This window comes from Rhinoraja longicauda, chromosome 11 (genome assembly GCF_053455715.1).
Source record: "Rhinoraja longicauda isolate Sanriku21f chromosome 11, sRhiLon1.1, whole genome shotgun sequence".
NCBI lineage: Eukaryota > Metazoa > Chordata > Chondrichthyes > Rajiformes > Arhynchobatidae > Rhinoraja > Rhinoraja longicauda.
Window position 1 is genome coordinate 44,526,328 of NC_135963.1, and position 15,754 is coordinate 44,542,081.

Below are 15,754 nucleotides of genomic sequence, written 5' to 3' on the forward strand. Positions count from 1 at the left end.
ATAAAATTCTTAGAGGATTGGACAGGGTAAATGCAGGAAAAATGTTCCCGATGTTGGGGGAGTCCAGAACCAGGGGTCACAGTTTAAGAATAAGGGGTGGGCCATTTAGGTCTGAGATGAGGAAAAACATTTTAACCCAGAGAGTTGTGAATCTGCGGAATTCTTCTCCACAGAAGGCAGTGGAGGCCAATTTGCTGGATGTTTTCAAGAGAGTGTTAGGGCTAAGGGAATCAAGGGATATGGGAAAAAATCCAGAATGGGGAACTGATTTTGGATGATCAGCCATGATCATATTGAATGGCGGCGCTGACACAAAGGGCTGAATGGCCTACTCCTGCACCTATTTTCTATGTATTTTACTATCTTCACAGTTCACTGTACTTCCACGTTTCGTGTCATCTACAAATTTGGCTCAAATTTGCAGATAACACGAAACGTGGAAGTACAGTGATCTGTGAGGATAGTAAGGTATTACAAAATGCTGGAGTAACTCAGCAGGTCAGGCAGCATCGCTGGAGAGAAGGAATGGGTGACATTTTGGGTTGAGACCCTTCTTCAGAGGATAGTAAAATACATAGAAACATAGAAAATAGGTGCATCAAGGAAACTAGATACCCAAGCACCCAGGGAACACTATTGTACCTTTCCCTCCAGTCTCAAAATAACTATGACCACTGTCAAATTAGCAAAGCTTCATCCATGGGTGCTGCTGTCATTCATTTTATTCTATGGGTTTTTAACTTGACGACAACCTTGACCTTGCCAGCTCTCCACTCTGTGCTGGACCATTTGAACAACAGGAACACTTACCTCAAGCTTTAGCTCATCAACTACAGCCAGGCGTTCAATGCATTATCCCTTCCAAACATCGTCAATGTCAGGAACAGAGGCTTTGGTATTCCCTATACAGCTGAGTTCTTTAGTTTAATTTATTATTATTGTCATGTGCACCAAGGTTTTTTTTGTTGTGTACTATTCAATCAGTCTTTATCGGCAGACCTCAATCAGTACAGATTGGAAATGATACCTCCCCCCTCATCGACCATCAGCATAGAAGCACCAGCATGCTCAGTCCCCTGCACTACTCTCTCTATTCCCATAACTGTATTGCCAGAAACAGCTCCACACCACCTTTAAATCCACCAATGATACCACCATCAATGGAATTAACACGGAACAAGAAGTCAGAGTAAAGGAATAAAATTGACAATCTGATTGAGTGGTGCCAGAACAATAACTTTGCTCTCAACACCAGCAAGATCAAAGACTTTTTAGTTTATCATTATTGCCACGAATACCAAGATACAATGAAGAACTTTATTTTGCATGCTATCCAGGTAAATTATATAAAAGTGAGCACAATCATCACCATATGCAAGTACATCAGAACTGCAAAAGAGAAAATAAACAGAGTGTGGAATATCATGTTACAGCTACAATGAAAGAACAGATTTTAAAAAGGTAGATTGGGAGATCAGGAATTCATCCTTTGCATACGAGCGGTCCATTCAAGAGTTTAATAACAGTTTTAGTTTAGTTTATTATTGTCATGTGTACTAAGGTACAGTGAAAAGCATTATTGTTGCATGCTATCCAGTCAATGAGAAGACTAGAAAAGGATTACAATCAAGCCATCCTCAGTGCACAGATACAGGATAAAGGGTATATTGTTGATTACAAGATAAAGTCTAATTAAAGATAGTTCAAATGTCTCCAATGAGGTGGATGGTAGGTTGGGACTACACTCTAACTGGTGAGAGGATGGGTCAGTTGCCTGATAACAGCTGGGAAGAAACTGTCCCTGAATCTGGAGGTATGAGTTTTCAAACTTCTTCACCTCTTGCCTGATGCCAGAGGGGAGAAGAGGAAGCAACTGGGGTGAGACTGGTCCTTGATTATGCTGGTGCCTTGTCAAGGCAGCACGGTGTAGATGGAGTCAATGAAAAGGAGGTTGGTTTGCGTGATGTTCTACCCTACGTCCATGACTCCCCGCAATTTCTTGTAGTCTTCGATGGAGCTGTTCCCAAACCATGCTGTGATGCATCCCCATAAAATGCTTTCTACTGCACAACTTAAGTTGCTGAAGGTTGGTGGGGACATGCCGAACCTCCTAAGCCTTCACAGGAAATAGAGGTATTGGTGTGCTTTCTTAGCCATCGTTTCGATGTGGCTAGTCCAGGACAAATTGCAAGTGATTTTTACTCCTAAGAACTTGAAGCTTTTGACCAACTCTACTTCAACACCATTAATGTATACAAGTGCGTGTACTGCTTTGGTTCCTGAAGTCAGTCATGATCTCCTTCGATTTGTTGACATTGAGGGAGAATGTGTTATTTTTGGCACCAGGTTATGAGGCTCTTAATCTCCTTCCTGTACTCCGTCTCGTCATTCTTTGATATTCAGCCCACGATGGTGCTGTTATTAGTGAACTTGTAAATTGAGTTGGATTGGTATTTGGCTGCAGTCATGAGTCTATAAAGAGTATAGAAGGGGGCCAACAACACATCCTTTCGGGGCACCCGTGATGAGGATTATCGTAGAGGATGATTTGTCACATACCCTCACTGGTTGTGGCCTGTTGTCGAGGATCCAGTTGCAGAGGGGAGTGCAGAATCCAAGTTTCACTCATTTGGAGATGAGCTTGGTAGGGATAACGATATTGAAAGCAGAGCTGTAGTCTATGAAGAGGAGAATCACGTAGATGTCCTTCTTATCCAGGCTTTCCAGGGAGGCGTGTAGGCTCAGAGAGTTGGTATCAGCCGTGGACCTGTTGTGGCGGTATGCGAACTGCAGTGGATCAACGTTGCTTTGTAGGCTGGCTTTAATGTATGCCATAACCAGCCTCTCAAAGCATTTCATATTGGTGGATGTCAAGGCCATTGGATGGTAGTCCTTAAAGCACAAGATCTTACTTCTCTTTGGCACAGAGATAATAGTGGTCTTCTTGAAGCTGGTGGGTACCTCAGAACGGCGTAGGGAGAGATTAAAGATGTCCGTGAACACTCCCGCTAGTTGGTCTGTGCAGTTCCTAAGGATGTGGCCAGGGACTCGGCATGGGCCAGTTGCTTTCTGTGGGAAAGGCCTTGCCACAATCAACGGGTGACAGAGTTTAATAGTCCTTGAATATGTTGGTTGCTTTCCCAAGACAGTTGATGGAGTCAGTGGAGGTTGGGGTGGGAAAAGAGGCTAGTTTGTGCAATGGACGTGGCTACATTCGCAACTCTCCACAGTTTCTAATGGTCTAGACCAGAGCAGTTGTTATACCAAGCTTTGATGCATCTGGATCGGTTGTTTTCTAAAGTACATCTGCAGTGCACAGTGCATGTGGTTGGACCAACACAATATTGTTGGTGACATTTACATCTATGAAGTTGAAGCTGTTGATCATCTCAACATCAGCACCTTTGATACAGACTGGGGAATGTACTCCACCCTGCTTCTTGATGTCAATGACCAGCTCTGAACTGAGGATTTAACACCACCCTCTGAAACTGGATCCTTGACTATGATATCACCATAGTGAACCTGATCCCAAACAATGATGAGACCGTATGGTGATAAGACAGCTTAGTAGCATGGTGGTGTCACTGCAAAGTTTTAAATTGAGTTAACACAGAATTTGGCCACACAGTCTTGAGCCTATCGGGAGTTTAATAAGGGTAAAGATCGCAGTCTTGCAGTTGTTGAGACTTATCATGGAGAATGTTTTGTCTATCTTTATTGACTGTGGTTATGGGACAAGTCAAGGATTCATTTGCAGAGGGACGTGCAGAATCCACTGTCCAAGAGTTTGGAGATGAGTTTGTTGACCTCCAGAAGGGAAAAGCAAGGGACCATGCACCTGTCTTCATTGGTGGAGATAATCAACAGTTTGAAGTTCTTGAACGTAATCTCTGCTGATTTGTCCTGGGCCCTGCATATTGGTACAATCGTAAAGAAAGCTCTATTTCCAGCTTTCATGAGGACATTGCCTTGACCATCGTGAATACTGACTGCCCTACTATCATAGGGATCTACAGGAATCCCTGTCACAAAAACATTGTGGACCCATATCATACTGGCCATGCTCTATTCACGCTGTTATTGTCAGGAGCAAGTACAGGAGACTGAAAACCAGGCTCAATCACACTTAAGATAGACATTAAAAACTGGAGTAACTGGAGAAACAGGCAGCATCTCTGGAGAAAAGTAGGTGGTGATATTTTGGGTTGAGAGCCTTGAATAGGTGACATTTTAGGTCAAGACCCTCTTCCTTTCAACCAACATTTTCTTGAACCACCTTACACAACCCTAGCCACAACCATACCTCAGCAGCCTGCCACTGTAGACTTTGCAATACTATTATTGCTCTACATACTTTGGTGTTTGTACTATCATGGTCTAGTTTATTTAGAATAACGGATACATTTATTGTCTTCAGTGAATATCACAAATGAACACTCTTGCCTTGAATCTTTGAAAATTAGTTACATTTCCCAAAGATGCTGACTGAATAAATGCATACACAAAGATCAATAACTGGAGGAATGATTCTGGAACGCTATCAGAAACTATATAACTATACCCTTGCTTTGGGTTACTCAGAAAAACTAGTACAATAAGTAAATACCTTTCATATATTATTCACTTTTAATGAAACACATTTATGATTTAAAGGCCAACTCCTTCTTTGGCAGTCTGTCAGGACTGAGGATGACTTGCTTGTATTCTAGTTTTGCAAGTTCCTAGATGACTGATTAGGCCAATTGGAAATTTCCAAAGTAGCATTTGAAAAACTGTACACACAATGCTTTTAATATCTATAATATTAGATACAATGCCAGACTACGTATGCAATACAAGTACTTTTCCAAGTTTGCTTTGCTTACTGATCTATAGATTCCAACAAAAAAGTTTGAACATTTTCAGCCAAGATGAAATGCTCAATTCAACATGGAACCTCAGTCAGGGAATCAGTAATGAACAACAGTCTGTCCCACAACTATAAAAGGGAGTTCAGAATTAATTTTTTTAATACACAAGGAATATGGAGGCATTCCATTAAATAGAAAGCAGAGTAAATCATGATATTTTAATGAGAATTAAATATTTTGAGGGGTAAATTAGTCAAATAAGTAGATGGAAAGGATGGAGATAAAGGATCAAAGTGGATAGCTGTAACACCTACCTTGAACACATGATATGCCAAGAAGTTTCTTTCTGAATTGAAACTTAATTATGTTTGGCAATTACATTAAATTTATATTAATAGTGTGGTGTGTAATATTAACAAACCTGCTGGAAAAACTAAAATTACTACCGCATTTGGACAGAAATGGCTCAAGATATAATTAAAATAACAAAGCCAATAAAAGAACACTGTGAATTCTACAAAGGCACGTTGCTTTATGATCAGTTAGCAATTATAATCTCCTCAGAAGTGAAACGTAATGCCTCCTATTTCCAACAGTAATGCCATCTGAAACATGGTGTACATTTGTGAATTTCAGTTCTTCATGACTGGTCTAGAATAGCAAAGGAATGGGAAGGGCAGAGAATTACTATATTTATGTAATGCACAAGTTTATTTTACTGTAAAGTGTAGAGCAAATGAAAAATTAAAAACATTTGGCCTGTCTAAGTACATGTATCATCAATACCCAATTCTTGTCTAAGTATCATTCCATATTAAAAGCAGATGAGTGGAAATAATTGGATAGTTCTTTCGAAGAATGAATGGGTAGTGATTTACATAATAGCCTCTTACAATGCTATTAAACTCAATCATAAAATGGAAAAGTAGAACAATTACGTTTGGGATGTGATGTGTAGATAACAAAATACATCTATTTCACAAAGAGATGTTTTTTGCTGGAAGCACAAGCAAATCTCTGACAACATATTTGGCCTATTCATATACCACATCAAGGTGGTGCTGTTGAGCTGAGGAGGACTGCCATCCAAGGGTCTCAGTAGTTGAATTGATATCAGATCCTAGATTGGGAAAAGTACCAAACCCAAGTAATCTAAAAGCACCTATTATAGCTTTCTATGCTGACCATTCTATTTTTCTTGCCAGAGATGAAAAATAACAAATCCAATGATTGCAAATGAACATAAAATGGCTAGTCTTTGTCTAGATGGGCTGGTCACCCCATCCATACTCTCAATATTAACAAATGAAATGGTGCACAGAAACTCAACTTGGGAAGTGCTATTGGTTGATGGTTTTGGTCTTGCTGGAAAGCTGCATCAGAAATAATTATTTTAAAGAGCAGCTGAAAATTAGCTATGCCAAAATGATGACAGAGAAACACAAGAGACTGCGGCCTAAATTATATCTGGTCTAAGGTGAAATTATGTGAAAACAATTACTGCCATTTAAACCATCCAAAAAATATCAAATGGAATGATACAGATTTGAAAACCTCAGTTAATCAACACCTATTTTTACATCATCTTTACTAACCTCCACTGCAAATATTGTATTTGATTCCAAAATCTCCATTGGGTCCACCAGGGTTGTGGCTTGCTGTCAGAATAATTCCTCCAATTGCTTTGATTTTTCTGATTATGCAAGATACAGCTGGAGTTGAAAGAATTCCATTTTGTCCAATTACTAAACGTCCTATCTGTTTAAAAAAAGAATTGTCTGTTAAACATTCTGAAATATTGACAGCTTTCTTTAAGTGAAGTCCACTCCTGAAATAGATGAAGAAATGCTAATTATGGGGAATAAAATACTTTTCTCACCAAAATCAGCATCCAGAATTGACTAGCTGGGAAGTAGTTTAAAGTTTGTTAAAAGTTTTATTCTCATTGTACCAACAAAATACACTCCAATTCCAAACTCAAGAGTATCTTTACTCTTTCAGTGTATCCACATTGTCAGTCGTTTGTGAGATCTTTCTTAAAATTCAATTAATACCAACTTTATTCACCACTACAAGGAATAAAATTAAAGATTGATTTAAATTCATTTCACTTAGGAGCTCCTCAACAGGAAGCAAAATAGTTATGTTCAAGTCAATAACAAGTGATTGCAGATGTACACAGATTAATAATCATAATTATAGATAACTCAACCACAACTTCTCAAAGATTGGAACAAATTGTAAAATTTAAAAAAGGTAGTACAGAATCTGTTTCTTGATTAAAAAGGCCTAAAAAAAGATTTGTTTCACCACCAGTGAGCACCTTTGACATTAGTCAAAGCAAGTTGGAGGTAACGCATTTCATTATTTGTCACAAATATATTATTAGAGCTATTCATTTATTGTGAAAGAATTATTGCAATCATTTCAAAAATACAACATTAACCATGAACGAATTTGGAATAGCAAGGCAAATGCTCTCTTCATTACTGGAGTATTGATTCAGAGGATCATAAATGGTAGAAGAGATTTCAAGTGAAATGTAGAATCAACTTTTTATTTCTAAGTCAACAGGCAGGGAGTTATGACAGTTATGGAAATGGAGGGCAAAACAATTAAGAACAAACTAGGGGGATTAAGCCAACTGCTTGTGGCTTAAATTTGGAGGTAGCAGCTAGTAGAAGTGGGCAGCCATTAATTAATGCAGACGGGGATAACAGTGGGCTAAGTAGAGGAACTCCCAACACGGAGATAGAGAAATGTATTGCAGAAAACTCCAACAATTCTGATAAGGCCTCATTTTTAAATCTTGATCCTCCTTTTCCACTCCCTTCCTGCTTTCCTTATTCACCCTCATTATTACACAATTCTGACTCCCTATTCCTCCAGCCTCAATAGTTACTGCACTCCACCAATTTCATGCACTATGCGTTCTCAATTTTAATTGCATCATCATGGGTGTTCATGTCTTAACTTAACCTTATCCTGTACTGAATTGTCTCCAAAATCTTCTCCTTGCTCATCCTTGAAGATGCTCATTAAAATATGTCTTTGATCTGACCATGGCTTTGACAAATAAGTATTTGCAGCTAATGTCAATTAAAAAAAATTGTTAATATATCACAATGAGCAACAAGTTGCAAGCACTATTTAACCTAATGGTTAAACAGTGACCTTGTGATTTAGCTAACCAATCCTTAGAACATAGCTAGATTTGAAATGATTAAGTTAAATGAACATGCTTACAAGGAGTAAAGATTGAAAAATATTTCACTTGCTTACCAGCAACTCATGGTCAGAAATTTGTTTTTTTTACTGTTGAGATTAATAATTGAATAGTCAAGTCAAAACATAGGCAATACTTTAATGTAAAGAGTGGAAGAGTGAAGGGAGGAGTTACATCTTAAATAGCAGAAACTTAGGAAAATGAGCAAGCAGACTTTAATTGGCATCAAGAGATGGCAATGAGCTGAACTGTGATAATATCCTAAAATATGCAGCTGAAAGAACTGAATGGAACACAAAATATGATAAAAATTGTGATGGAAAATTAAAGGATGGTCAGAAGTGATGCACCAAAATAATGAAAAAGGCAACAACGGCATTTTAAATAATTGAAAGAATTGTGCTTCACATGTAAAATTGCTCATTTATATGTAGCAGCCCTGTGATGATATTACTTTTGCTGAATTAGAAATTGTGCAGTTTTACAACCTTGAATGCATTATGCACAAATCAGATTCAGAGATTTATGGTGATGGGATCAGTCAAATTACATTTTGTTGAATCAATCATCATCACAATGAGAAAGCCATTAGATCACATCTGCCAGGACATGTTTCAGCACTATGATATGGAAAATCAATTTAACATGGCATAAATTACACTTGTGACGATTTCCAGCTTAAATTGCACCAACCCTAAAAAAATTCTCAACTGGGCACTTCTAGTCACAAATTATTCTTGCAACCCTGATGTATGTGATACTGTCAATTGTCACAGTGTTCCTTTTGAAGCTGGAAAATTTGGATTAGGTTGCCTTGAGGATGTCTGTCAACAAAAATTTCTAATCTGTCACCATTTTAATCCTACAACACCAGAGCAGGATGCCTGCAGGTAAATCAGAAAAGTATCTGATTCCTTCGGCCACAGTCCTTTCCAAACCACCCACACTCTCCCCCACCCCTGACATAGTCTCCTATATATTCAAGTCAGCCTCTCGAATCTCCTCACCAATTCCCCACCCAACTCTCAGATTTCCTCACCACCTCACATTCATATTGCCCTTCCTGATCTGGCAATCCCCACCCCTCACACAAAATTTCCATTCCAGTCCCCCAATTCAACCTGAACCTGGTAACCAACGATTTCTTGTGACTACCTCTCCCCAGTCAATGTTTGCCTCCATATTTATCCCTCATTATTATGCATGTGGTGTTCCAAACTTTTATCCCAAAATTTCAAGCCCAGCCTCAGGAGAATAAGGAGCAGTACACTCAAGCACAGAAAAGCCCAAGTCTGGTAACTTGTAAGTAAGGCCATAAATGCAAGTAAATGTTGAATTTGTGAGGCAATGAGCAAAATGGTTGTTCTAGGGAATCAATACTTCTCCAGTAAACCTCTGGGCAATTTTCCTTCAACTACAACACCAATTAGAATAATTCATATTAATAATAATAAACTACAACATTTGATAGGACTGTGTTTCAAATAAAATTTAACTAGCCCCTCAAATATGCTCCATAATTAAGATCATGGCAATCCGATCTTACCCTCAATTCTCTCCAAAAATCCATCTATCCTATTGTAATTCACGTGCCTGTCAATCTTCTATTCAAATGACCCGGCCTCGCAGTTGTCTGAAGCAAAATATTTCATGATTCAAACCCTCCGAGAAGAAAACCCACCATGTCCAACTGACATAGTGAAATCTTCTTCTGATATACCCCCCACCCACACTAGTTCTGTATACCCTCACTAGAAGAAACATCCTCTCAACATCTACTTGTTAATACTCTTAGTTTCAAAAGGGTGAAAAGTAGTTAGCAGGATGGGAGAGATGCTGATCTTGGGTCTTGTCTGTGTGGAGTTAACATGCTCCATGCAACCATAGGTTTCCGCAGATGCTCTAGTTTCTTCCCACAACAGTGCCAGCAACTTCAATGAATACCTTAAATTGCTACATGATATAGGTGGAGAATCAGGGAGTTAATGGGCACACAAGAGACCAGGTTAAGGAAAATGAATAAGGAAATAGAAGTGAGGGGAATGTTCAGAGTCAGCATAGACTCAATGGGGCAAATTGCCTCCCATCTCTTTTGAGAATATGAACCAGAGATGATTTTTCAGAATGGTCTTGACCCGAAACGTCACCCATTCCTTCTCTCCATAGATCAAGTCAAGTCAAGTCAAGTCAAATTTATTTGTCACATACACATACTCGATGTGCAGTGAAATGAAAGTGGCAATGCCTGCGGGTTGTGCACAAAAATAATTACAGTTACAGCATATAAATAAAGTTAATAAGTTACTAAACATAGCACAAAAAGTGTCGACAAAAATTTAGTCTCTGGGGTTATCAAAGTTGACAGTCCTGATGGCCTGTGGGAAGAAGCTCCGTCTCATCCTCTCCGTTTTCACAGCGTGACAGCGGAGGCGTTTGCCTGACCGTAGCATCTGGAACAGTCCGTTACTGGGGTGGCAGGGGTCCCTCATGATCTTGCTTGCTCTGGATCTGCACCTCCTGATGTATAGGTCCTGCAGGGGGACGAGTGTAGTTCCCATGGTGCGTTCTGCCGAACGCACTACTCTCTGCAGGGCCATCCTGTCCTGGGCAGAGCTGTTCCCAAACCAGACTGTAATGTTGCCGGACAGGATGCTCTCTACAGCCCCAGAGTAGAAGCAATGAATGATCCTCAGCGACACTCTGAATTTCCTCAGTTGTCTAAGGTGGTAAAGGCGCTGCTTAGTCTTACCCACCAGTGCGGCAATGTGCGTTGCCCACGTCAGATCCTCTGCGATGCGGACTCCCAAGTATTTGAAACTGCTCACCCTATCCACAATAGACCCATTTATCTCCAGTGGCGTGTACGTCCTTGGATGTTTAGCCCTTCTGAAGTCCACAATCAGCTCCTTTGTTTTAGTGACATTCAAGAGGAGGCTATTGTCCTGACACCAGAGTGCCAGATCAGCCACCTCCTCCCGGTAGGCCTTCTCATCGTTGTTGGAGATCCGGCCCACCACCACAGTGTCATCAGCAAACTTGATGATGGAGTTTGAGCTGAACCTGGCCCTACAGTCATGTGTGTACAGGGAGTACAGTAGGGGGCTAAGGACGCAGCCCTGGGGGGATCCTATGTTCAGGGTGAGGGAGCTAGATGTGTGTTCCCCCATCCTGACCACTTGGGGCCTGGCAGTGAGAAAGTCCAGGACCCAGGCACACAGAGGGGTGCTAAGCCCCAGTTCCAGCAGCTTCTCAACCAGTCTGCTGGGGACTATTGTGTTGAATGCTGAACTAAAGTCAATGAACAGCATCCTCACATAGCCCCCCTGGCTGTCCAGATGAGAGAGAGCGGTGTGTAGAACCTGGGAGACCGCATCATCCGTGGACCTGTTCGGACGGTATGCGAACTGTAGTGGGTCCATGTTGCGAGGAAGGAGGGCGCAGATGTGCTTCTTGACTAGCCTCTCCAAGCATTTCATGACAACCGAGGTGAGGGCCACCGGTCGGTATTCATTTAAACACGCTGGAGAGGCATTCTTTGGCACCGGTACAATGATGGATCTTTTGAAGCATGCAGGGACCACGGACTTTGCCAAGGAGAGGTTGAATATTGTGGTGAGCACTGGAGCAAGCTGAGTAGCACAAGACTTTAGTACTCGCCCAGATATACCATCTGGGCCTCCAGCTTTCCTCGTGTTCACACGCGTCAGAGCCCACCTCACCTCATGCTCGGACACCGAGAATGTGTGCACATCCCCGGCGGTGGATCCCCCTCCAGCCTCGCTAGCCAGCGCCCCTTCGGTGCTGTTTTTAGACGGCGAGCTGGTGGTGTTACCCGTCTCAAACCGTGCGTAAAAAGAGTTCAGGTCATCAGCTAAGGAGGAGCCGGCACTTCCGGTTGAGGGGGTGCTGGACCTGTAGCTAGTTATAGTCCGTAGCCCCTGCCAAAGGCGCCTGGTGTCCTGCTGCTCCATCTGTGACTCCATCTTGTCCCGGTACCTCTTTTTTGCATCCTTCACTGCCCTTCGCAGTCGGTAGGACTCTCCCTTGTAGTCGTCCATGTTGCCGGATGCCAGGCCGGAGTTGTAAGCAGCGGTGCGAGCATTCAAGGCCACGCGAATAGACCTGTCCACCCAGGGTTTTTGGTTAGGGAAGATACTGACCCTTACCGTGGGGATGATGGTATCGGCTATTGTGGCAATGAAGTCCGTAACCGCTTCCGCAAACTCATTTACGTCTCTGGAACTTGCTTGGAACATGTTCCAGTCGACTTCGCTCAGTGCATCTTGCAGCATGGCCTCTGAATGGTCAGCCCACCGCTTTACGTCCCTCATCACTGTCGCTTCCCGTACTATCCGTTGTTTGTACTCCGGCAGCAGGAAAATGGCAGCGTGGTCAGATTTCCCAAAAGGAGGGAGAGAAACGGCCTTGTAGCCTTTCCTGAACGGCGTGTAGCAGTGGTCCAAAGTTCTTTCCCCCCTGGTGACACACGTGATGTGTTGGTAGAAGTTGGGCATGACCTTTTTGAGATTTCCCCTATTGAAGTCTCCAGCCACCAGCACAGCCGCATCAGGGTTCTTGTTTTGGTGTTGACACAACACATCGTGTAGGGTGGACAGTGCCACGTCGGTGTCCGCATGCGGTGGGATATAGACGGCTGTGATGATCACCGAGCTGAACTCCCGGGGTAGGTAGAATGGTCGGCATAGGATAGTTAGATGTTCCAGGTCCGGCGAGCAGGAACGAGAAAGCGTCTTAATATTCCCAGGATTACACCAGTTATTATTGGTCAAGAAGCAGACTCCTCCGCCCTTGGATTTCCCAGATTCTTTCGTTCTGTCCGCCCGGAAAACAGTGAAGGACTCGGATGGGCAGATCACCTGGTCAGGCACCAGCGGGGTCAGCCATGTTTCAGTCAGACAAAGGATGTTACAGTTCTTTATGTCCCTCTGGAATCTGATCCTTGCCCTCAGGTCATCCAGCTTGTTCTCCAGGGACTGGACGTTGGCCAGAAGTATGCTGGGCAGAGGTGGACGTAAGGCTTGGGTTCTCAGCCTGTTCCGAACCCCCCCTCGCTTCCCTCGGTGTTTTTTCCGACTTTCCCACTGACCTGCGCTCCCACTGCTGCTGCCGCGGTGCGCTCCTTTGATGATCTCTATTGGTATATCGGTGAGTAGATTTCTGTTTAATAGTGCTCCTGTAGCGCTCGAGTTTAATTTTACGAGCGTTTCCCGGTCGTACATTGGTTAATGCTAAGTGCTAGCACACGCTAGAGCACTTAGGGATAATTTTAAAGTAAACATACCAGTTTAAAACGCACAGTTCCCGCAGAGCTACCACGACGGCGACTGGACTGGACCGCGCCGTCCCAGTGCTGCCTGTCCCACTGAGTTACTCCAGCGTTTTTGTGTCTATCTATGATTTTTCATTCTTCCAAACTACCCCTATAGACTCAATCTACTTAATGTATCGTAATATGTTAACCTTTTTATTCCAGGGATAAACCAGGAAAAGCAGAAAGCTTATTCCAAACCGTCAATGGAATGAAAGCAAAAGCTAGTAAATAGAACATTTGTAAATTGTGAAATACCTGTCGGTATTCATTGAGCAGACACAATGCTATAGGATAATTACATAGGTTCACCGGCTTTGCAATAAAACTTGACAGTCAAAATGTACAGCAAATACATTAATGAGTAACTGGGCATTTTATCTTAATTTCCTTTGCCTGCAGTGAGCCTAATCTCTGAATCGGACATCTTGAACAAGAAATATCTTTGTATCCCAAATGCATATGAACATTTTGGGCAACTAAACCATTTAAAGGTAAAGTGTTTGCAAAAATAGAATCTAAATTGTGAAGGCAGCAAAGTCAAAGATCACAAGTCTAAAAATGTTAACACTTGAAGGATACCAGAGAGTAAGGCCAAAATGTAACAGAGCTTTACCCACTTGTTTAGTAACATGAAGTAACCTTATATCCAGAGGATCGAAACAAACCTCCATAATAAACTGGCCAAAAGTAATCCTTTTGGAACTGTTCCACAAGAACCAAGACAATTTTATACTTTGTGCACCTGTAAAACAGTAACTGTTGATGAATACGACGGAGAATCATTAGCGAGAAGTAAACAAGGTTGGCAGAATGACAGTAATCATCAATTTTAAATAGATGCAGAGGGATTCATGCAAAAGAACCAAATCAGCCTTCACCTTTATCAAAAGATGGTAAGGTGAAAGAATATGTTGTTAGATGATAACATGGTAACTGACAATTGGAAAAAAGTCTCCAGAGACAGTCACCCATTTTGGAAATATGCCCTGCAACCCAACTCATCCACACTGAGCAAGATGCCCATCTACGCTAGCTCGATTTGCCCACATCTGACCTATATCCCTCTAAATCAATCCTCTCCATGTAACTGTCCAAATGTCTTTTAACTATTGGATCTGCCCCAACCACTTTCTCTGGCAGCGGGCTCGATATGCATAGCACCCTCCGTGCAAAAAGATTGCACCTCATGTCCCTTTTCCCTTTCACCATGTACATTTGCCCTCGACTTCTTCATTCTCCTATCCTGGAAAATAGACTCTGTTCATTCACCCTTTCAAAACACAGATGATTTTATACACCTCTATAAGATCAACCCTCAGTCTTCTATGCTCCAAGGAATAAAACCCCAGCCTGCTTAACCTCTCCCTACAAGTCAGCCCTCATGTCCTGGCAACATCCTCATAAATGTCCTCTGCATTCTTTCCAGCTTAATGGCATCTTTCTTACAGCAGAGTGACCAATACTGAACACAATACCTCATCAAAGTCTTGTGCGATGGCAATAAAACGTCCCAACTTCTATGCTCAATGGCCTTACTAATGAAGGCCAGCATACCAAAAGCTTTCTTCACCAAATAATATCCATCCTCTTGCAACTTATTCGTTCTTGCGTTCTAATGTTATATTATTTTGTGAGAATGAGCTACTCCGTTTGAATTATATAGAAAAAATAACAAGCATATCAAGATTTTGGTAAAACATTTAAAACACATCTCATTCCAAGCTCAACAGTATAGTTTTTAGATCACTCCATCCATATGTTAATGTATTACCACCTGGTTAAAGATTTCTTGAATCATCTAACATATCTACATATTGAGAGAGGTTAAGATAAAATCTAAATAAAATTAAAATGTTATTAAAATAAATATTTTTTAGTTTGCAGTAACAAAAATAAACATATTGCTATTATAAAGACATTTATATTTGAAAATCCTGCAGAAAAAAATTGTGATTTTGTTATTACCAGTCTGAAACTCTCTAGCCCCAAATCCCTTTCCCCAATCTAACACAATTGTCATTCTAACACAATTGTCATTCTAACACAATTTTCAATAACAGGAGGTCTCTTTGGAACTTAACGATCTTTTGATGTAGTCTTCCTAGGAGCCAGTGTCCAGTTTCACTGGGTAAAATATATTCTATATCCTTTAATGGTAGATTTAGTTAGGATACTAGCTGTAGGCATGGGGTCAAATCAAGGATGAAAATACACTCTTCCTGGTATCTTGGGAAATGTTATGAACATTAAGTATGACAAATATTTGAAGCAATGCGGAAAAATAAGGAAAGTGGAATCACTCTTGGCTATCCAATTTTTGGTCCAGCCCAAACAGATAATTTC

The 15,754-nt window shown here is 41.3% G+C and overlaps 1 protein-coding gene across 2 annotated transcripts in view; it reads right to left on the reverse strand.

Annotated features, from left to right (window-relative positions):
- The window catches only part of pgm1 (phosphoglucomutase 1), a 132,425-nt gene that overhangs the window by 91,108 nt on the left and 25,563 nt on the right, over nt 1-15,754 (reverse strand). For both annotated transcript variants that reach the window (XM_078407523.1, XM_078407521.1), the window contains exon 2: nt 6,449-6,611. In XM_078407523.1, coding sequence (XP_078263649.1) covers nt 6,449-6,611 — 163 coding nt within the window. The remainder of the gene's footprint in view (nt 1-6,448; nt 6,612-15,754) is intronic.